Source organism: Neomonachus schauinslandi, chromosome 1 (assembly GCF_002201575.2).
Source record: "Neomonachus schauinslandi chromosome 1, ASM220157v2, whole genome shotgun sequence".
NCBI classification, from domain to species: domain Eukaryota; kingdom Metazoa; phylum Chordata; class Mammalia; order Carnivora; family Phocidae; genus Neomonachus; species Neomonachus schauinslandi.
In genome coordinates this window covers 57,138,389-57,160,462 of record NC_058403.1, presented here as the reverse complement: position 1 = coordinate 57,160,462, position 22,074 = coordinate 57,138,389, and the positions used below count along the sequence as shown (strand labels likewise).

Genomic DNA, 22,074 nt, shown 5'->3' with positions numbered 1-22,074 from the left:
AATAAATTTGAAAATCTGGATGATTTTTTAGCAAAATATAAATGACAGAGAGGACCCAGAGTAGGACAAGGAGTAAATAGAGAATGTTGGGGCGGGGAGGGGCTCAAAAAGTGCCAAGCCTAGGCAATTCTATTGGAGAGTTCTTTCAAAACTTTAGGGAACACATAAAGCTGACGTTTTAAAAATGTTTCCAGGGCACCGAGGCCAATGGGAGTTGGCAGCTTGACCCACACCACATCCGTATGGGATTGTCAGGGACATGGGCTGATAAATCCCAGCAGGATTAAATGCATTACTAGCAATGTCAGCAGGTTTCAGTTATCTTGGCAGAAGACAGGATGGTGTTTGAAGCAAGTAAAATAGCAAGTGAGGGCAAATGTTCTGCAGGTCGTTAAGGGATTTATTGTGATTTTATTTGAGCAAAACAACCCCTTCTCACTATATTCATATTTGAATTGAAAGTTTATTGCTTTTATAGCTATGTTTCTATTTTAATTTGCAAATTTGTTTTGGTTTTCATATAAAAACTATAAGCAAGGAAGTTTATACTTCATATTACGTTTGTATGAGTTTAAATAACAGCAAAGGAGAAAAAGGCCAACACAGATCTGTGAGAAAAAAAAATTTTTTTTTTCTCTTAAAAGAGGAATATATATTACTCAATTTCAGAAAGTCAGCTGTAAGTGTTAGAGAAGGAAAGCCACTGTCTTTACTTTGAGTTTGGCTTTCTCTGCCTCTTCTCCACACTGGAGTGGTAAGAGTTGGTGGGAAAAATCAGGATTTACATAAAAGGGAAAAGAGCCAAGGAGGACCTGGGCTGTTTTAGGTCAAGTGTGTTAGGCTGTTCGGAGAAGTGTAGGGATGCCCTGCAGCTCCACAGTCTCGTCCAGCTCACATGCAACAGGACTTCCACATGGGGACTGAGAGGCAGGCTTTAGAGCTGTAAACAAAGGAATCTGGCCATGAGTCTCCTCTGCATGTGGACCATGAAAACCTATGGCAGGAGGACACAGCTGGCCAAGGATTTGGGATCCTGGGTCTAGGCCATCTTTCCCACTACAAGCAGCATCCACATCCTGCTTCCCCTCAGGATTAAGCACAGGGCTGGACCTAAGTTTGGTCCTGGGGCCAGTGACAGAGCTGGAACCAGGCTGCTGCAGGCCCAACCAAAGGCTATTCAGAAACTATGAAGCAAGCAGATTCAGCACATCAGTTGTAGGTCATAACTGCTTAGAAGGGCATCTAAAAATTAGAAGGGACTTCAGAAATAGGTCAACTTCTATACCAATGAAGGACTGTCTTCTAAAACATCCTGTTGGTACAACCTCTCCCTGAAAACTTCAGCGATCGAGAATTCACTACTACTCTCTACCACTCTTCAGGACCTTTTCTACTGTTGAAAAGAACCATTTGTTAGGAGTGTCTTGCTTATAAGGAAAGAATAACCGTCACCCTATAACTTTCACTGTAATTTGGTTCTTTAGAGTAGGAAAGACTACTTCTTTTTCCACATGACAATTGTTCTTGTCCCCAGGTTATACACTTGACTCTAAGAGCACTTGAGATGATAAGCTATGGTTTCGGGACCTCTCACCTTCCAGTGATTCTCTTTTTAAAGCATTAGTGCCCACAAAGTACTACAGCGCGTCCACACCAGAACTTTACATTTTAGTTCCAGTTTTCATTATCCTATTAATTGGTCAGTTAACACAAGTAAAGCTGTAATTACAAATAAAGTTGTTGTAAATAAGAAAATCAAGCTCCATGAACTAGTGAAATCTGCTATTTAATGTATGTATTTAATGTAGGCAATACCTTTGCCAATAATATTAATTTTTTCTGTTCCATAAGATAGATGTTTTTATATATTATAGTTCCTAAAAGTGAGGTCTTTCTATACTTGATTTCCTTACCTTTAAAATGAATTGCCATAATGATGTAATCTCCCTCTTTCACAACATGGAGGGGTATACCTATGATAAGGTGATTCTCAGTTTTGCTATTCTCAGAAGTCAAGATCTGTGGAAAAAGGAAGTTTTAAAAGTTGTTTGGATTTCTTGCCGCCTCCATTTTTTGAAATGAAAATGCAAAGAACCCCGTGTCCCACTTCACATGACAGTGATGACTCAAGGCACAGGTTTAATAATTATTTTATTTATAAATTTCCACCAATTCTTGCCTGTCATATTATTCCAGATATCACAGATGGATTATTTACACTATTATCACATGTTCATCTGCATGAAAATTAGGGGAAAGAAGAGATGTACAGACTGCATGAAAATGACACCTTAAAGTTCACATCTACAGTGTAGTGCTCTATAAACATATAGGCCTCTGAGCTAGGCCTGTCTTATCGCCATCTAGCTGCATGACCTTGGGCAAGTCACTTCTGTTTTCTCACTTTTAAATTATCTTCACCTTACTTCTCTACCTCATACTTAATTGGCTGCATGCAAAAATACCTTGAAAAATATCATGCATTTGAAGTGTCAATATTATTACTGTACTTTATTATGATGTTTCCTTGTTTTAGAGTAATACTATTAATGTTTCAGTGAAAGTCATTTGTTTGCAAAGTGACCCTCTTAAAAGGAACTCTCAGGCATTAATCTTACTGACAGTCTGTTATGATTCTGAAGCCAGTGTCTCAATTCTTAGGAATAGGGTATGATAGTAAGAATATAACAATCATTAAGTTCTAATTAATAACTAATACAGTGAAATGGCTTTAGTTCTCTAAAATCTAATAATCCAAGAGTAATGAGGTCAAACTGAGGAGGAAAAAATCCACTGTGGCTTGTTTAAATGATTTAAAATCCAAGTGAGAATCGTGGTAATTGGGAACCAACTTTTACCTAATTGAAGCTTATTTGTGTAGAAAGACATCAAAAGATAATCACTGAAAATCAAATTCCCTATGAATTTCTAAAAATTAAAATTCTAACATTTTCTTTCTGAAAAATTGCTTCTTTGGCAAAACATTTGGTACAGATTACACTGCCCTCAAATCAACGTTGGTCCAGACGGTAAGGTCCTGCCACCAAACTTCTTAGAAAGAGTCACATTGCTTTTTAACTGCAAAGTGAATATCTCCAGGACTTCAAAATTCAAGGGACAACCTAGGTGATATTTATAATGATACATAAGGAAAGACTTTAGAATGCAGAATGGAACTACATAATTGTGAGTATCTGGCAAACTGATCGCTATTTGTGTATTTATAAGGTATAGCCAACGTGATTATTACAAGTTTTTTGGAACCCTGGAGGACAAGGAAGATAACCTGGGAATGTGTCTTGTCGATTTACCAAGTACCATTAATTCAGTCTCCATACTATTACTCCCATGTCAGTTCCTTAGAATGTTTTAGCCTTTGGGTACTCTAAGCCTTGGAGGAACTGTTTAGGGAATGGTTACATATATGCAAAGAGTATAATGCTTTAGAAATGTTCTTGTTTATCAAAGTGAAAAGATAAATATTACACATGCTGAAAATGTGAAAATAAGGTTTCTGAGAGCTGCCAATCATTTGGGTACCAATTAGAAAGTATCTTCATCGGACTCAATATCACTTTTCGGTTTGGTAAGTCTTTCCAGTTCTTCTCCATCCTAAAAGGAAATATGAAATCAGTAATTACTTTAAAACACTAGAAATATACCATTTTTAATGATTACTAAGGAGAAACCCTATTGGCAAATTTATTTCATTAAACTACAACTATAATCTAGTCAAATGAAATTAGGTAAATACTTATGTTCTTGGAAAACTAATTTTAGACACACAATGAGATCACTAAAAATCGACATGCACCTCAGTACTTGAATTTCAAAACTAACAACCGGAACACAGTAAGGAGCACCCTCTGCTGGTCTTGAAGGGAAGTAACTAGTGGTTGGAGAAATAAGTATGAACTAGGCCCTTACCTAAAATCGGTATTTTTTTTTTTTACCTAAAAATTAGGGCAAGCACTATTATCAGACCATTGGAAAAGAATACAGGACTTTTGAAACTGTACTCTGGCTGAGATCAGGGCATTTGAGACCCACTCTTCTAATTTCTTCATCTTAAGAATCTGTTCTGTCTCTACTTCAGAGACATTACTGATGGAAGCTCCACCACGAACTAATAGGCAAGAGATCATTTTTGTGAAGTACTTAATATTTTTTTTAAAAGATTTTAATTATTCGACAGAGAGAGAGAGAGCACAAGTAGGCAGAGCGGCAGGCAGAGGAAGAGGGAGAAGCAGACTCCCCGCTGAGTGGGGAGCCTGACGCAGGACTCGAACCCAGGACCCTGGATCATGACCTGAGCCGAAGGCAGACGCTTAACGACTGAGACACCCAGGCGCCCGAAGTACTTAATATTTTGTATGTTCATGAACATTTTAAGTTTAAAGCTAGTTAGAGGAGTTTCTTTTAAACATATATCTAACTCCTTACTTGAATCTCCAAAAGACCATTATTAATCTGCTAATACCATGACTGACAGACCTTCCTAGAAGAATTATAAGCAACTGGCAGAATACTACTAGAAAAAATTTTTCTCTTATGAAGATCCTTTTGAAAACCACCTTCTTAATGAGATAAGGCCTGCCCCTCTGGCACACTGGGGCTCATGAGTAACTCAGGGAAAATCAAGGAGCCAGGACTTCCACTTATATTTAACAAGACTGACTCATGTCAAAGACCAACTTTTATTATGAATGAGGCATACTTCCCGACTATGGTGGGCTGGAAAGAGTAATGGACTAGGAGTCAAACCTCATGGGTTAAGTATAGTTTTTTTTTTTTTTTTATGTACTATCTATAACCCACTTAGCTTCTCTGAGTCCGTTTATTCATTTACCAAACTAGAAAGACTGGACAAGATAACCTGTGGGACATCTCCCAGCTCTGTGGCTCTAGAACATTCTAAGATACAACTAACACGTAAGGTCCTCAAGACTGTGATTTATGCTCTTTTTCGACCCCTTACAGCATTATCACGAGCCCTTGCACACCAAAGTCCAATGAATGTTTGTTGAATAATTTTTAAAAGTCACAGAAATCCAATACATCCTTTGCAAAATAAGCACTGACCAATTTCTCTTCTTGTATAACCATGTGCTGACTTTGGGAAGAATAGGCAAAAGGCAGCATCCTCACAAACTTACCCCACTGGAGCGCTCCCAGAGACTGCCGCTTAGATCTCGGACTCTTTCTTGCCTAGGTGCGAACTCCAGACCTGGAGGCTTGCTGGCTTTGTAAATAAATATGGAGAGCAGAACTGAGGGCGCTTCTAAGAAAAACTGCAGGGAGGGCCTGAAGTCAAAGACCAGGACAGACACCGTTGTGATGATGACAGTAGTGACCTGGGCCATCAAGACATGGAACATGTTATCCAGGAACTTGAGAATAAAAGCCACCGAGAGGCCCTGGAATGCAGTCACAAAAATAAGAGCGACTGAAAACACGTTGTGGCCATAGAAGACCCCGCAGTTCTTAATCTGATCACGGTTACTGCTCTGAAGGCCCAGCGTCAGTCCATTAAAAAGAATGCCAAAGAAATAGAGTTTGCTGTTCTGTATGAAGATGCTTTCAGCGAGCTGGTTCCCCTCCTTCAGTATCTTTTCATTATAGATATTGGCCATTGAAGAAATAAAACACTGGACTATAATAAGCACATGGCCCAAGCCGAGATGGATGTGACTAAAAACCACAGTTGTGGTGTTCCACTTAGCTTCAGGAAAAGTCCATGCCTTTGCTGTGCAATGGCCTTTTCTGGGGCACTCGCTCCTGAAAAGGAGGCAGGCATTGGATGGGCTGAAGAAGGCATCATGATGAAATCCATGTCCTGCCAGGTTATGCTGTGAAGTCTCCGTCCCGGCAGTAAGGGCCACAATAGACAAGAACAGAATCAAGAGGGAAGCCCATTGTATCCAGCTTAGATGCCTCCTATTCAAAGAGGAAAAACAAGATTTTACTATTGTCCCCCCTGCTCCTTTCCCATATCGACTGTTTCTACTGAAAACTCAGACGCTTAAGTACTTGGTTGAATAAACTATACCCAGTTTTTGCTAGCATTCCCAATTCAAGTTCAAAGGAAACCCGCTGGTGTCTCTGGTGCTTAAGCATGATATTTTTATTCACCTTTGTAATAAATTGTCCCTTAATGCCATTCAGTCACTTCTCCTCATTGTTAAGTTTCCTTTTAACTTTAGATTCAACTAAGTCTCCTTTTTACCTCCAGAGCTGATCGTAGACCTTTGTCAACAATAATTTTTTGCTTTGCTGTGAAGTAAGTATGGCAGATTCTCAACCTGATTTCCATGAACCTGAATTTGGAGCCTTAGAAATCCACAAATCCTTGCAGTAGGTGCCAAATCTTCTATACAGGTGAATTCTCGGCCCTGCCCCCACCAATCCCATGAGACCCTTCAAAGCTGTCAATTTTCAAAGGTGTTCATGACCCAGAAAAGATTTAAGGAGGGAGCCTGCTCCTAGATCCGTGGCTTAATCATTAAAGAATTTTACAGTAAACTACTGTTTGGGACAGTAAGGAAAAAAGTATTTTTAGTGTTTCAGTTTACAAAGTCTCAACAATGCTTTATTTCTTTACTTTTTTGCCTAACCACAAACTTGTATGATACAGAAGACATGCTTTATTGTCAATCTATTTGTGGATTCATTCAGTTCAACAGACATTTAAATAAGCAGCTACAATGTGTCAGGCTACTATGAGCCTGGGGAGATAAGACTTGATCTCCATCCCCAAAGAATTTACACTTTAATAGGGAAAGAACCTTGAAACTAAACAATGCAAACATCATGTCTGACAAGCAATACATAGAACAACTGGGGCACAATAAGAAAGGAACCTTGAGTCTGTAAATGGGAGTCAGATGTTGTTTCAAAGAAAAAAATGACACTTGAGGTGAAACATGAAAAATAAACTGAAATTTGCCAGGTGAAATGGCATTTGGCGATATATCCAGGCAGAGAGAAGAGTCTATACAAAGGCAACAAGAACGTACAATGTTGACTAAGGAAAGAGGAGCAGCTGACTCAGGTTGGGGTAGATACGGAGATCTGAAGGAGAACAAAATCTTCAAGTTTAAAGATTAGTCAGATGAAGAAGAGGGAACACACACACACACACACACACACACATACACACAGAGAATATAAGCAAAGGAAGAAGTGTAAACCAAAAGGTAAGAAATGGAAGTTACAAGAACTTTGGAGCATTTACTGGACACCTACTATGGGTCAGGCAATTTCTGTTCTAAGGAAGGAAAGAGTGCTCTGAGAGGTTAATGGACTTCCCTAAGGTCACATATTTATGAAAGAGCAAGGAAGGGATCTGAACCATGGTTTGAATGTCTTCCTTTTGGACCAACGTGCCTCTCAAGTACAATGAGTTCCCAAGGTGCATATATAGGGAGAGGTGTCTGATTTCACCAATGCTTCCATAGAGCTTCATGAATTAAAATTTTATGTGCACAGACGAGCCTAGATAGCAGCACACACGTGCACACTATCATGTCTTCTCATGTATACTTTCAAATAACCAGATCTAGCATTTAGTTATGAGGCTAGCATAGCCCTAAGCCATGAGGTCAGAACCTGTGTACTAATCACATAAATTTCTAAAGGTGTAGATGGTATGCAATAAGTGGTAGAAAGCAAATTGATTGGAAACAGAAAAGACAGATGAAAAGTATATGCCCAACTTATAAAAATCATTATATAACCGATTATTGGACATCAAGACAAATATATATTATAATTATATATAATATAATCTATAATTCCTTTAGAAGTTTTCAATTCTGACAGCTACAGATTTTCCACTAATACTGACACTGAGAAAAAAGAACCTAATTAAACAAAGCCTTATCCAAGTTAATCGGTACCACTGCAAATATTGCTCATTCAAGGTAATGTTCTAGAAGAAGGGAAAAATTATTAAGGGTTAGGCTGAAAATGGTAGATTTTCAGCAAAGAAAATAAAGCTTAATAAATTATCCCATAAAGTCAGCTGAGGATAGGTACTCTTATAAATAACTGTGCATGAAAGAATTCCCACAGTTTAGTGAATGCAACAGTAGAAACTCACCTAACTGATCTCTCCACTACCCTAGTAAACAAACCATTCGGATTGCTGATTAGAGCTGAACGCTTAGAGCTAGAAGGCCACTCTACCTGAGCGCTTCTGCTTCCAAATGACCTCCATGCTCACAAAGAGTCTCTGCTCCTGTGTTTTTGCCAGGTGACCTCATTATTGTAATTAGATATTTAATGATTACATAAATGATAAATTATGAAAAAAAGAAAAGGATTGCTCTTTTTTATGAAAAGTTGAATGCTTTGGAAGATTAATTAAAGGCAAATTACTCGCAAGATTAACCGGCCTTCAAACTGGGTGCAAACGAGCTAATTGTAAGATTAGGAAATAAATAATAAAAATCTACAATAATCTACACTAAAAGTATTTTTAAGAACTTGTTCTACTTTAAAGAAACTAAAACCAGAAAGCATGGATGATGTATAATGAATGTAGTTTCAAGAAAGAAGCCAAAAAAAACTCCAATCAGCAAATCCCACACATTTCAAAGGAAAGGCCTGAGCTCTTCAAAACATTGATGAATGGACATTTACACATCTTAAGCTGTTTAAAGTATGTGTTTTTTTTTTTTAATGATTCACCACTTTGAGTTTTCCTAATAACTAAAAAAATTAAGTCCAAATTGTGTTAGATAAGAGCATCTCTACCATATTTGGTGACAGTAAAACAGGGCAGAACATGAAAATAAAGTGGAAAGACTCACAGGACTTTAAAAAAAACTGTACATAAAACATTTCTTAGTAGCACAGTGACCAGTGGCATATTTATAACAGGAAATTATGAAAAAGAGTTATCAAGTGAATGATTTTGAAGAAATGCTTGTACCAGTGAGTGGCACTTTTTTTTTTCTTTTGCTTATGTGGAGAGTAACTAAACGTTACCATAACTTCTAAGACACCCATCATGTGTCAAAATGTTTTTCATTGATTTTTTTTTTTCCCAACAGCTTCCTTTTGAAGATATCAGAGAAATTTATATACATTTTTTAGATAAAAGTGCTTGTTTGGTTATCTTTTGCCCCCAGACCTCAATGTTCAGGTTGATACTACTATTTCCTAAAGTCTAATTAAACAAGATAGTACAACTTTGCCAAGCCTTAAGAGCAAACCAGTAAGGCTCCAAGCCATAATGCCTGCCACCAGTTTCCACTGTGGACCAGTGGCTATACTTCAAGGAACAAATCTACACATTCACATGGGGTTTCTCTTGAACATCCGGTAAGATATTTGATTGGTGCTATTTTTCTTTCTACCACTTTCAAATTCTTCCAACTAATTCTTGCATTAGTCACTGGTCTTTTTTCCTACCTGTGTAGCCTTATACTCTTTGTATGAGAAAGGTATTTGATGGCTCTGCTAGAGTCAAGTATAAGACAACAGCTTTAATATTCTAAACGTAGGGGGTTGGGGGGATAGGGTAACAGGGGGATGGGCATTAAGGAGAACACATAATATAATGAGCACTGGGTGTTATATACAACTTGAATTCTACCTCTGAAACTAATAATATACTATATGTTAACTAATTGAATTTAAATTAAAAATATTCTAAATGTAAAATGAGTTATTTATGGCAAACACATTAAGAATATGTAATAAGACTCAAGCTGCTACTCCTGGGTCAAAATTTTATTGTTAAGGGCAAAAGAACATTAAATGGTTCACAAAGAGTAGACGAATAAGGAAAACTAACAACATATGCCACCAACGACAAAAAGATCAAAATAGAACAAAGTTGATTTAAAATGTAGTAATAGATAATACAGTACTTGGAAGACATTCTCATAAAAGACAGTATCAGATTTATTATATTCTTTTAGCAATATTAAAAGTAGCTTCAGTGCTGATTTGTGAATCAGTCAAATTAAGACCCCCTCTAGGAGCTAAGTTAGTGCCTGCAAAAATAATAAAAATGGAGTGATTTTATTGTCTATTTAATTAACTTCGAAGGATTCAAAACAGAGATATTAACAACAAAGCAAATACATGTCTAAGAATATTACTGCTCTGAATATTAAGAGGTAAAATATGGGCAAAACCTTCTTGGAACTTTAGTTCGTAATGTTATTATTAAAACTAGCAACAATATAACAATGTTATTATAATTAAGTTTACAGTATAATTAGATTTAGATTTGGTTATGCTAAGAACTAACTTTCTTAATATAAATAGTTAAATGCTTAAAAATTTAAGAGGGCCATCTCTGCCCGTGTGCTAGCTGTCTTAGCCTGACAGGGGCAGTTCACTTTCAGTTGGTCCCTCTGCCTCTAACCCTGCCGCCCCACATGCTCCCTCCCCTGTGGTCAAAGCCGCCTAAATGCTGCAAAATGCCTGGTGGCTCTGGGCCCTGGGCACAGACTCAGCTTGGGATGAATCTCCTGATGAACCGGGACAATAACTCCTGCCTCCTGGGGTTGTTGTGGAGTTAAGCCTAGATAGGGGAAAGGCCCTCAGCTCAGCCCTTGGCCCAGCCCTTGGCCCTGAGGAGTCCTTATTGTGTTATCTTCTCACTGTCCAGCTGAAAGCCTGCCCGCCCTGTTGCCTACAAACCAGTCAGGCCATCCCTGGATAAGGCCTTTCTGAGAGGCCCTGACCTCTGAGCCACAGCTCATGCTTTGGAGTAAATTAAAACAAACAAACAAAAATAAAAAAAAATATTATATACAATTAAGGGCACAGCTAGAGCTATGGGCCAATTCCAAATCTGGCAATACATATTTTATGTATTTTTGCTTTGGCAAATTCAATTTTAAATTGATATAATCTTGACACAATACTTATGTATTGTATAATGTAAGTATAATACCACGAGTACCCATAAACTGTCATTTCACAGAAAAAAAATTTTTACTTAAAAAAAAGCCAACATGTTTTTGAGACCCCTTTATGAGACTCCCTTATAAAATAATGAACCTTTTATTACATGGCAGGGCCAATTTTATTCCTCCATGGACATGCATCTCCAATTTTATGACAGGAATCAATATAAAGATATTACTGTTTATATATAACATATATATATATCTCAGAAGCCAACTTTTTATCCTATAAAGTGACTTTTATGTTAATTTTAAAGACTTCAAAACATTTTGGAATTAGCATTAACTTGCTAGTTGAATTATTGTCACAATTCATAAATAAAATGAAGAACCTGATGCAAAGCAAATTTCAGTGCACTCTAACTTTTAACCTGGATGAAATATAATGTTCATTTTTTTCATCATCTCTCACATCAACTGTTAAACTGAATGCTTCTTAAACTTATCATCAAAATGCCTCAGGATAAAAGAAAGTCTTTCAAGAACTCCATATAATCAATGGACTGAATCCATCATGGATTCAACAAATATTTACTGAGTGCCTATGTACTAAGCCATTCACCCTTCTGTACACATAAATTATGAAAGCACATACTATGACATGGCACACTGAGAAATAAGAAATTAAAAGGGGAAGTGAACGCAAAATTTAAAAAAAAAAACAATCACAACAAATATAACAAGAAGTTAATTTTATTTTTATCATCATCAAGTAACAAATTAAACTGGAGTTAAATACCCAGATCCCATTACATCTTAGAATGTTCTGGCCTTCGCTTGGTAGCAGAGCCTGTTTACTTAAAAATGTTTATTTTATTCAAAGGTCTTCCTGGAGAAAGGAAACACTGGTGACAGCATTTTTAAAAAAAGTTTAAAAATCTATCATTCTTATTAATTGTACTTTTGACTAGATTCCTCATGCAAATCCTCTGCCAATCAGAGCTTAAATCATGTACCTGTCTCAAGTAGTTTAAGAAGGAATTTGCCACTCTTTATCATATCCAAACTACAAATAACAAATGCATTAACAATATTTAGGAACTCTTGGTTCCTTCCTAAGGTATAGAGATCCTGGGGGGTGGTGGGAGGGGGAAGCTCATGAATTCTTTGTTGAAAATCTGGCACTAAAAATTAAAATAAGCTGGTCAATTATTTACTTATTTATTTTTTTGAGATGCTTAACCTACTAAGCCACCCAGGCGTCCCAGAGACGCTAAGAAAAAACTTTTCATACATCTAGTTGCAAAGATTTAGACGGGCCAGCACTGGAGCTGCTTTCTAGATGGGTTAAACAATTTGTCCAAAACACAAAGCCAGTTAGGAATAAAATCCCGGCCCTGGGATTCGGAGGGCTCAGTGCTCTGGGTATATCATCTGAAATAAGGCTGTGCCGTTTTAAAGTATGATATATGATATCAGAGCTAGTTACTTACTTCAGCACTATCCTGAATAGAAGAGCTGTTGTTATAATGCTAAAATTTGAGAAGATAACAGCCATGGCCTAGAAAGAAGGAGAAGATAGAGTTACAATCCAAACAAAGTAGTGACTTCAGAAATCTCCCAGCTCTCTGGTTCACCTGATAAAAAGAGCTTTTTGGGCAAAAACCTGAGGGGTTATTAGGGCAGCTATTTCACTAGAGGATTAAATTCCATTTTTATTGGTTGTTAAACGTATGCAGATATGACCAAATTATTGTATAGGCTTTGAAAACATGCTTAAATTCAGCAAATGCCCTGTGTAAATAATCTGTATATGCAGATCTGGAAATGCTTAGAAACTCTAAATGTTCAGGTCTAGAACTAACAGCTACCTTGCTTATGAAGTATACTTTTTCAAGCTCTTCAAGTGCTTTATAGACTTTTCACACTATTTCCAGGGTTGGAGGGAAGGCAAGGAGTGTTAGGCCCATTTACACAGTAAGAAAATTGAGGTACAGGTTTTTAAGCATCTTTACTATTGTAGCAATTCAATCAGTTCTCCTGGTTGAACTGCAGTGACTCAGTACCAGTAATTCAATACCAAACTCGTATTTGACAGTCCTTTGATTTATTCATATTGTTCTCAACACTTAGAAATGTGTTAGCCAGATTTCATAAAGGTCTCTTTTCATGAATTCAGTCATATTTCACATATGAGATATTAATCTGAACATGTATATATTTTGGCTCGGAAAGTATGAAATTTCATCATTGCTCCCCATGATTGGATCTGACAATATTAACAATTTTTCAAAACAAATCCTACTTGTTTATTTCACTCTGCCTTTTTCCTTGCTGTCAGTTTAAGGTGACTGAACTCCAAAGAGTATTTTTCAGTAGTCTTATATAACCAGCAAACATGGCTACCGTGTAGGTGAATTAAAGAAATAAGAATAAATCCAATAAAAACCAGCAAAAATTCCAAGAATACAACATTGTTGTTTTTCTATTGAATTTCTTATGGGAAGCACTGTTTTAAGGATTTCTCAGTGTCCTCTGGAGACGAATGTTTATGAACCCCTGCGTAGGAGAAGAGTAAGAGCTGAGGAGGAAAGTAAGTGGCTGGTGAGAGGGAGGGGGCAGTGGCTCTGATCGATCACAATAACGGTGCACATCACCTAACCAAGCAGCCTGGCTGCCCTGGTGAGTTCTGAGACTGCTTTCCATGCCAGAGCAGAGAATAAACAAAACACCAGAGCTCTTTGCCCCAAAACTTCCATGCATCCTAACTCTTTCCAACTAGACTTGGGCACAGCAATATACAGAATATGCCATGTGACTGATTTTGTAATATCTGTGGTTGTGCACAATCAGGAAGGAAGAGCAAAGCAATAAGCTGGAAGACCAAGGAAGCTGCAATCTTGCTTTCATATTGAGGACAGTGGAAAGGGATATAAATTTAGAGCTGATCTAAATAAAATACAACGACTATGTACTCATTGATGCAAATAATTACGTTGTTGGGTAAAGGAATTCTCAGATCTGAAAAACAAAGTGGAAGAATGTTAAGAGAGAACACATTCTAATATTCAAAAGACTTACTAATAACATGGACCACACAGCTGAAAGGAACTTCAGGTGATCACCCGGCCCAGGTTCCTGCCTTTGGGTTGGTATGGTATTCTAATGTTATTCTATTTTACAGATGGGCAACTGACACAGTAGTTGGGGGTTGCTTAATTACACAGCTTCTAAATTGTGCAAAAGAATCAAACTCCTGTTTTCTACTTAGTGCTCTACTGATCTCTCCTTCTTCTCCCACTCTCAAACTGATTTGGCTATATTTAAGAGGCTTCAGATAGAGAACGAGTGCCAATAAAAATCCTATTTATCATCAAAATGCCTGCATATATTCTTTAAAGAAACTTAAAACACATTTTGGCAACAATGGCAATAGAAATTATCATTTTATAAAATATTAGGGGAAAATATACACATGCCCGAAACTGAGTAATATGTAAAAGCAGGAGACCAAATTTTAATTCTGATTACGAATGGATTTCTCAATTGGCATGGAGGATGCCAAGAGGGATGAGAAACATCCCTAGTATTATCAGGTATAGATAGCATTTATAGCTGGGAAAATGTATTTTCTACTCTTAAGGAACTTGTTGGTTAAATGATAGAAAAGACTAATAGAAAAAAAAAAAAAGATCATACAAACAGAATGCATATACTACATTAAAGCAGGTATAGGATAAAGTAGTGCACTGAGTACATGATTTTCTGAGTTAATCATGGAAATCTGTTTGGAGGTACTAAATGCTAAAGTTAATGGAGGCTGGCGACCATAGGATGGCTCAGCAAACAGGCAGACTTAACCAAGGTTACACACAGAGAGATGGCTCCACATTCACTGGCCAGGGACCAGCTCCTGCCAGTCAGCATAGCTTTCTACAGCAATCTTTAACAGAGAGAGAATGTGGCAAGCAGATTGTACCGTATTCAGATGATTCTGGTCAAACCTCAGGAAGACCACTGGGGGCAAAGAGAAACTAACACTGACAATGAAAATGATAAAAAAGATTAGTTCTGGGATTCATTTCTCTGTATTTTTCCAGTGCTATTATCTATCATATTTACTTACAGGCTGAAGGTAGGAAATGACATAGAAGACGATCAAATTATCCAGGAAATAAAGAAAGGCAGGGATGGACCACTTCATGAAATTAGAGAACTCCTTCCAGGAAGCACATCTCAAGTTTCTACTTTGATGATCTTCTAAAGAAAGAAAAACAGCAATAAACAAAGGATCTTGATGAGAATGCCCATATTTTTAGAGTTGTATTTGATTACTGATACAATTCTTTGAAAGAGGCTTTATGAACTTGCTTTCATCAGTGACTATTAGCTTTAAGAAATCAAAGGCAATGTAGGATTTCATATTGTCTCTCTTTCTTCAACCCACCAACTACCCTGCCTCATCACTGACAATCAGCAACACCCTTAGGAATACGTAATTCCTGTTAACTTGAAACATCACTTGGAACATCTCAGGATACTTAAGGTTTCTCTTACTACTATGAGAGCCTAAAGCCAAGAGAGAGAGCTAGATGTTAGAATATAGAGGAAAAAAAAAAATCAAGTATTTATGCTGGGATTTTCTTCCCCCTCGGGTGGGGGGGGTGGGGATCAGGAAAAGAAGATACCAGGCAAAAATTTATAATGTAGGAGTAGAGAAAACTGAATTTTACTAATCCTCATATGAGTTATGATCCCATCTCCAGATTTCCAAAACCTTAGGAAGGTACCATAACAAGAGAATGTAAAATAACCTGCAAAAATAGAAAATTTAAATATAAGCCCTGCAAATAACACATAAATTTCATGAGATTAAGAAATGTATTCCAACTAGAAACTCTGCACAAATTGAAACTTTTAAGAATAAAAAGAACTCTTCCTGGAAAAGACCGTTAATACTTTAAATTCTGTTTACCTCACATGTGAGGGCAGATTAAAGAATAGAATGTGCTAAGGCTCAAGAATTGGAGAACTAAGGTGGAGAATTAATACATAATACATATGAAGAGCCACAAAAGGCCAAATGTTTTAGATGTGAGGAAGGGATGAGTATCTCTGCTCGATAATTGATGAAATTAGAAGTCAGGGAAGTTAAAATAATCTACCCCAGAATATAGTCTCTCTGACTCCAATTCACTATAGTACCTCCCCTGTAGGAAATGGGGGCTGTTTTGGCAATATGCTACATATCAAATCAGACAGCCATGATTTAGAAAATCCTGAATTTGAATAAAAACTAACTCGCTGTGTGACCCAACAAAGGAACAAGTAACACGGCAGAGCAATGGCCAAGACACGAGGAAAATGTGGGCTGGAGTCCTGGCCCTGCCCCTTCCTACCCACCATTGCGTAACATTTTCTCTTTGGGCCTGTTTCTCCACTTGCAAAACAGCAGTAATCATACCTAAGTTTGTTATGTTAGTGTCCTCATATATATAAAATTAGTGGGCTAGACTAAATGACACTGAATGTTCCTTTCAGTTCTAAAATGTTTTGATTCTGTGATTTTTAACAAGTATAGAGTACCACTTCAGGACTTACCTTTCTTTACAACCCAGAATGACACAAGCATGCAGAAAACTAGCTTCACCAATTCTGAGCACACATTCACAGTAGTTGGAAGATAATCATACTTGTTTTCTGAAATGTAACAAATTTTTTTAACTATAAATTTTGTTCTACATAATGCTTATATACAGTTAATAATTTATAGTTTTTTTTTTTAAAGATTTTATTTATTTATTTGAGAGAGAGAATGAGACAGAGAGAGAGAGCATGAGAGGGGGAGGATCAGAGGGAGAAGCAGACTCCCCGCCGAGCAGGGAGCCCGACGCGGGACTCGATCCCGGGACTCCAGGATCATGACCTGAGCCGAAGGCAGTCGCTTAACCAACTGAGCCACCCAGGCGCCCCAATTTATAGCTGTTTTTAAAAGCTAGATTTTAATACTGGTTATATTAAATTTCAATCCAGTTGGCTTTGTTCTCTCTTGGATTTTTTAATCTGTTCACCTAATGTTTTAGCCATCCCTATGACATTCAGTGTTTTATTATTCTTGAATTTGATAAACAGCCTTCTGATGTTTTCATCCAAGTTGCTGATAAATATGTGGAGGAGGTTAAGGCTATGGGCAAAGAAGGCTTCGGGGTATGGCATTAGAGATGGGCTTCTAAACTGACTACTAATTAGCACTCAGGGCCTGACTCCTCAAAAGCTATGGATTTATCTGGCTGAATTAGGACCCAGCTCATGGTTCCTCTTGTGTGATTTGTCTGCCTTGCTAGAATCAAGGTACACAGTCTGTGATATTCCCTTAGAGTAGTCCCATCTGTTTCGTATCGTGGCATGTATAGAAAACGTTATTTGTTTGGCACTCTGGGATAAACAGTACCTTGGGGTAAAAGAAGGAAGCTATTAGAGCCAAGAGGCAACTGCCCAGGGCTCTGGCTACCTCTAGGGCTTGGAGGAAATATCTGACATAATCCAAACCCACTGATGAGTTGGGAAGATAGGTCTTAACTTACAAGTTAATTTAATTAGGAAATGAGGTTAGGTCAGTATGCCTTGGTCTTAGCTGTTACCTCTGTCTATTCCAAATGCTGACAAACAACTTGCTGTACAATTTTGCCAGGAACAAACAAACTTTGTTAGGTCCTATTTTAAGGAATGCATTATCCCCCCTTTCGAAACATTTGCTTGTTTCCCTTGGTCATGATATGAAAAACCAAAACTGGCCAAGTACAGAGGGAAAATGCCAGCTCAGCATTCTTTCTATCCAGAACACCTTTTTTCTTTTTTCTGTGGTTTCCCTTGACCTTCTCAACATAAGCATAGTCAATTCTTTGTTCATCTCGGATCCTGCTGCACTACCTATAAACCTTTATAGCAGTACTTGTCCCACTGTATTATAGTTACTTCTGTGTATGTCTTACCTTAGAATGTAAGCTTCTTATGAGAAAGGGCCCACGTTAGTCATCTTCATATAACTGGCAGGTAACAGTATTCTGCACTTAATAAATGTTCACCTGAATTTAATACTTGCCTGTTAAACTTTCTCCATCATTTGAAGCCTCATTAAAACTTCTCCTCCCTTCTCTGAGCTTAAAGATAGGCTGAGATCACACTCTACTACCTGCTAATAATTACTTTGGACTAATCTCTATGATACACACAAGCGAACATGCACACAACAAGAACGGGGGAGAGGCCTTCAGATTACAGCTCTCAAATTCTTGCCACTGCTCTAGAACTCACTTTGGCTTTTATTTATTTTTAAATTGTATTTCTGTCATGGTAGATCCCAAACTGTGACTCAGCATCACATTGGGCCTCCTTGCACTTACCTTCTGCCCTCATGCATACACCTTATTTACACTGCATCCATCCTTACTGGGCTCCATTTAGTCCGAAGAAAGGGGCCATGATCCATTATGACCCATTCTCCCCTTTAAAACTTTCCTTTCTCTTCAGGAACTTTGCTCCAATAAGTACTTCCTCTGTCTTCTATTAACTGGCTTCCTCCCCTTGGCCTGTAAGTATGCTCAAACTGTCCTATCCAAAAAAACCCAAAATATAAGATCCTACCCCTGCCCCAGCTATACCATACTTTCTCCTTCTTTCCCTAAAATAGCACCAACATTCATTATCTCCCTTTTAGCCACTTTCCATTCAGGTCTTATTCCCAAGCAATCTGGTTTCTGATCCTATCACTTTATTCAAACTACCTAGTCTCTGAGATTACCAAACATCTTCTAATTACTAATTCCAAAGGGCACACTTTAATCCCTATCTTCTTATGATGATACTATTTCCTTTGTCTCCAAACTCATTTCCTTCCCTTCTGTAAGTCATGTGCATTTAGTTCTCTTATTTCTCTAATGATTCTTTCTTAACATCTGAGTGTCGGCATGGCTCTTAAATGTTGGCATTCCTAGTAATTCTATCCTTGGCTTTTATTTTCTCCTTCTGCATGCTTACCCTGAATGAGCTCTCTGCTCCTATGGTTGTAAATGTCAATTTAATATTAATGTCTCCAAATCTGTATTCTGGAACATTTAATGCTCACTAAACATATCCACATGAATAACTACCTTCTTTGTATGAATTTAATTGGTATTTCCTTCACATATGTGATGTGCTAGATAGTGCAGAATATTGCAATGAACAAGGACATAGCTCCTGGCCTCATGGAAGGTACCTAACTAAAACTCTGTAATCTTTCTAAATTCTGGCCAACCTGCTTCTTTCTACTAATAGCTTCCGTCTGAGCTGAGCTGAGAACACCATCAATCTACTTAGCACCTCAAACCAGAAACCTTTGAGCTATAGAGTATTTCATGTTCTTTAGTCTCCATATTCATTACATTCTCGGAGTCCTGGCTTTTCTATGTTTAGAGTATTTTTTTTAATCTATCCTCTCTTCTCTATTTCTACCTCAAAAGCCTTGGTTAGTCTACTTCATCTATGGCTTGAATTTGCAATAACCTCGACTGGCTACTCTGCTTCCAGTCTCTTCCCGAGTCCATCCTCTATCCAGCTACCGTAACAGTCTCTCTCATTTTGTTTATAATCTTCAAGCATTCCCACCCCCCAGACTCTAGGGCCTAGAGAATAAAGTCAAAGTTCCAGCTCCTTAGCATGGCATATGAAGTCCTTAAGTATCTGATCATAACTTTCCTCGCTAGTCAAGCACGCTTTGCCCCTCTCCTCCAAGTCCTTAAACTTTTTGCTCAGTAATTCTGAAGTACATGTTCTCACAATTCATCTTTTTTTTTTTTTTTTTAACGTATCTATTCATTTTTATGGATTGTTGCTTCTGTTCTGAATACCCCTGCCCACTGGTCTTCTTGTGGAGCAACTTTGCCTTATCAGGGAGTGTTCCCTGATCCCTTTGCACTCCATACCATCCTCTCCCGGATAGAATATATCACTTCCTAATCTAAACTATCTCTGCATCTTTGATATAGAACTGCATTTATTCTACCATATTTTCATGATGTTTCACACGTATGGCTCTCCTAATAAACCGAGTTCTTGAGAACAATGTCTATGTCTTACACACTTTGAACGCTGCTACTTAATACTTGGCCTAGTGCCCGAGAGATAAATGTTAACCAAAGTAGAGATTTATATACACATCGGACTCCACAAGCAAACCATTAAGGGTCGTGATGTCATGACTTTGTGTGTCCTCAATAACTAGTGAAAGGTTCTCAATACAGCTTTGTAGAAATAGTTTATCTAAATACAAATTCCTACATTAAAAAAAAAAACAAAAAAAGAGAAGGGGCACCTGGGTGGCTCAGTTGGTTAAGTGTCTGATTCTTGATTTCAGCTCAGGTCATGATCTCAGGGTCTTGAGATCAAGCCCTGCGTTGGGCTCTGCACCACACATGGAGCCTACTTAAGAGTCTCTCTTTCCCCCTTCCTTGGCCCCCTCCCCAACACCATGCACACACAAGCTCTCTCTCAAAAAAACAAACAAACAACAAAAAAAACCCAACCAGAAGACTTCTTGAGCTAATAATTTCAAAGCTAATAATCTCTACTGCCACACTGGTATAGTAATTAAGACAGTACCTCACAAATGCCAAGTGACCATATATATGCTCCTATTTCAAAGTAAGTTATAATTACACGTACTGCTACAGACCCAGAGATATCTGTTGATTAAAGCAACAGTCAGATGTTATTATCTGTTCTCTAAAGGGCTCAGCACTGCACTTGACTAATCCAAATTTCATTCAGCATCAAACATTTTTCTTGCTCAGGAATGAGAGTTTACAGAATCAAATTTAAACATACTTTATCATTTACATGAAGCAGAGTACCTGAAAGTGTATTATCTCTATTTTACACATAAGGAGACCAAACACAGGAGACATAATGTGTGATTAGATAGAAGCGCTCCATATATTCCAAGTCTTAACTTACCTTCATTGGCTGAATATTTTACCAGTAGGATTCTACTTGAGCTTAAAGCAATGAATATGGTGCCTAACAGGAAGGTATACATTGTTGACAAGGAGCAGAACATGGGATGACCACAGCACTTGCTTTCCATTCCACTGCTTTTTAATTGCCTTAAAGAAAAGAATATATTCGTGAGCAACGCTGCAGGCAGAAAAGCATAGAACAAATACCACTGATTAGTGAAGAACAGAAAAGAACTGATGTAGATTTCCGGCTATGGTTATATCAAAACCAAGAAAACTGAGGAGAACAAGAGGAAATGGGGAAAAAATGAAAGAGCCAGAATCTGATAGGAGGGGAAACTCGAGAGACAGAAAAGGCAGTGCCAGATTATAAGTGCTACCCAAAGTAGCAAGTGAGCAACTGACACTTTGGGGCTGTAAAATTCTGCAGAAAGCAATTTTAACTTCGATTCCTATTAGCAACTTTGCTCTAGAGGAAGAGAATTTCAGATTTCTATTGTTCTCTTCAGTAGCAGCACTTCTCTAGAAAGTGGGAAAAGAGCTTGCTGGGAAAGATTTCGTTACAATAATGAGCCAAATGGAAATATGTGAAACAGTTCTGTGAATTTATACTTAACTAGTGGTAAAAGCATAAGAGAGCTTAAAAATCAATGCCTCTAAGGTCGTCTTTTTGATATGTTGAGGAAACCTCTAGGCAGGGTAACTCCTCCACAGCCTCCCACTGCAGGGATGATGCACAGGGCCTAGAACATCGGAGACAGACGAGCTTGAAACGTCAATATGGACAGCCCACCTGCGCGCAAGCGTAGAGGTCAAAGATGTACGCTAGGAAGGCAGGTTTCCCTCAACGGGGGGGAAGGGGCGGGGGGGGGGGGGGGGGAGAATCCTTCTTGTCACATGCGCAGTAGTTATCTCGAGCGGAGCGCCCTCCCCTCATACGCACGCGCACTTGTTTGTCAGCCGGGTGAGGTTACCTCTGTCCGTCCGTCCGAAGGGTTTTTAGTGGAGGAGCGCACATCCTAGAGCTGAGGCAGTAACTGTGTAACTCCGCAGAAGCAGCAGTAGCTTTTAGGGTCCATAGTTGGGGAAGCTATGGGAAGAAAAGAAAAGCCAAAAAGCCTCCGCCCAGGAGCCTCCTACTCCGGAACAAAAAGCACAATAACGTCCCAACTGGGAAAGAGCGGACCTGGTACCCATTGCGCAGGCGCGTT

General features: G+C 38.2%; 1 protein-coding gene across 1 annotated transcript; it reads right to left on the bottom strand.

Annotated features, from left to right (window-relative positions):
• Positions 1–2,140: 2,140 nt before the first annotated feature.
• Positions 2,141–22,038, bottom strand: SLC35A5 (solute carrier family 35 member A5). The gene is made up of 7 exons (XM_021692358.2): positions 21,838–22,038; positions 20,862–21,010; positions 16,470–16,568; positions 14,995–15,128; positions 12,362–12,429; positions 5,157–5,937; positions 2,141–3,612 (listed from the first exon to the last, which is right to left on the bottom strand). Exons 1-7 carry the CDS (start codon positions 21,879–21,881, stop codon positions 3,544–3,546), a joined length of 1,344 nt encoding a protein of 447 aa, XP_021548033.1. The 5' UTR covers positions 21,882–22,038; the 3' UTR covers positions 2,141–3,543.
• Between the last annotated feature and the right edge of the window lie 36 nt (positions 22,039–22,074).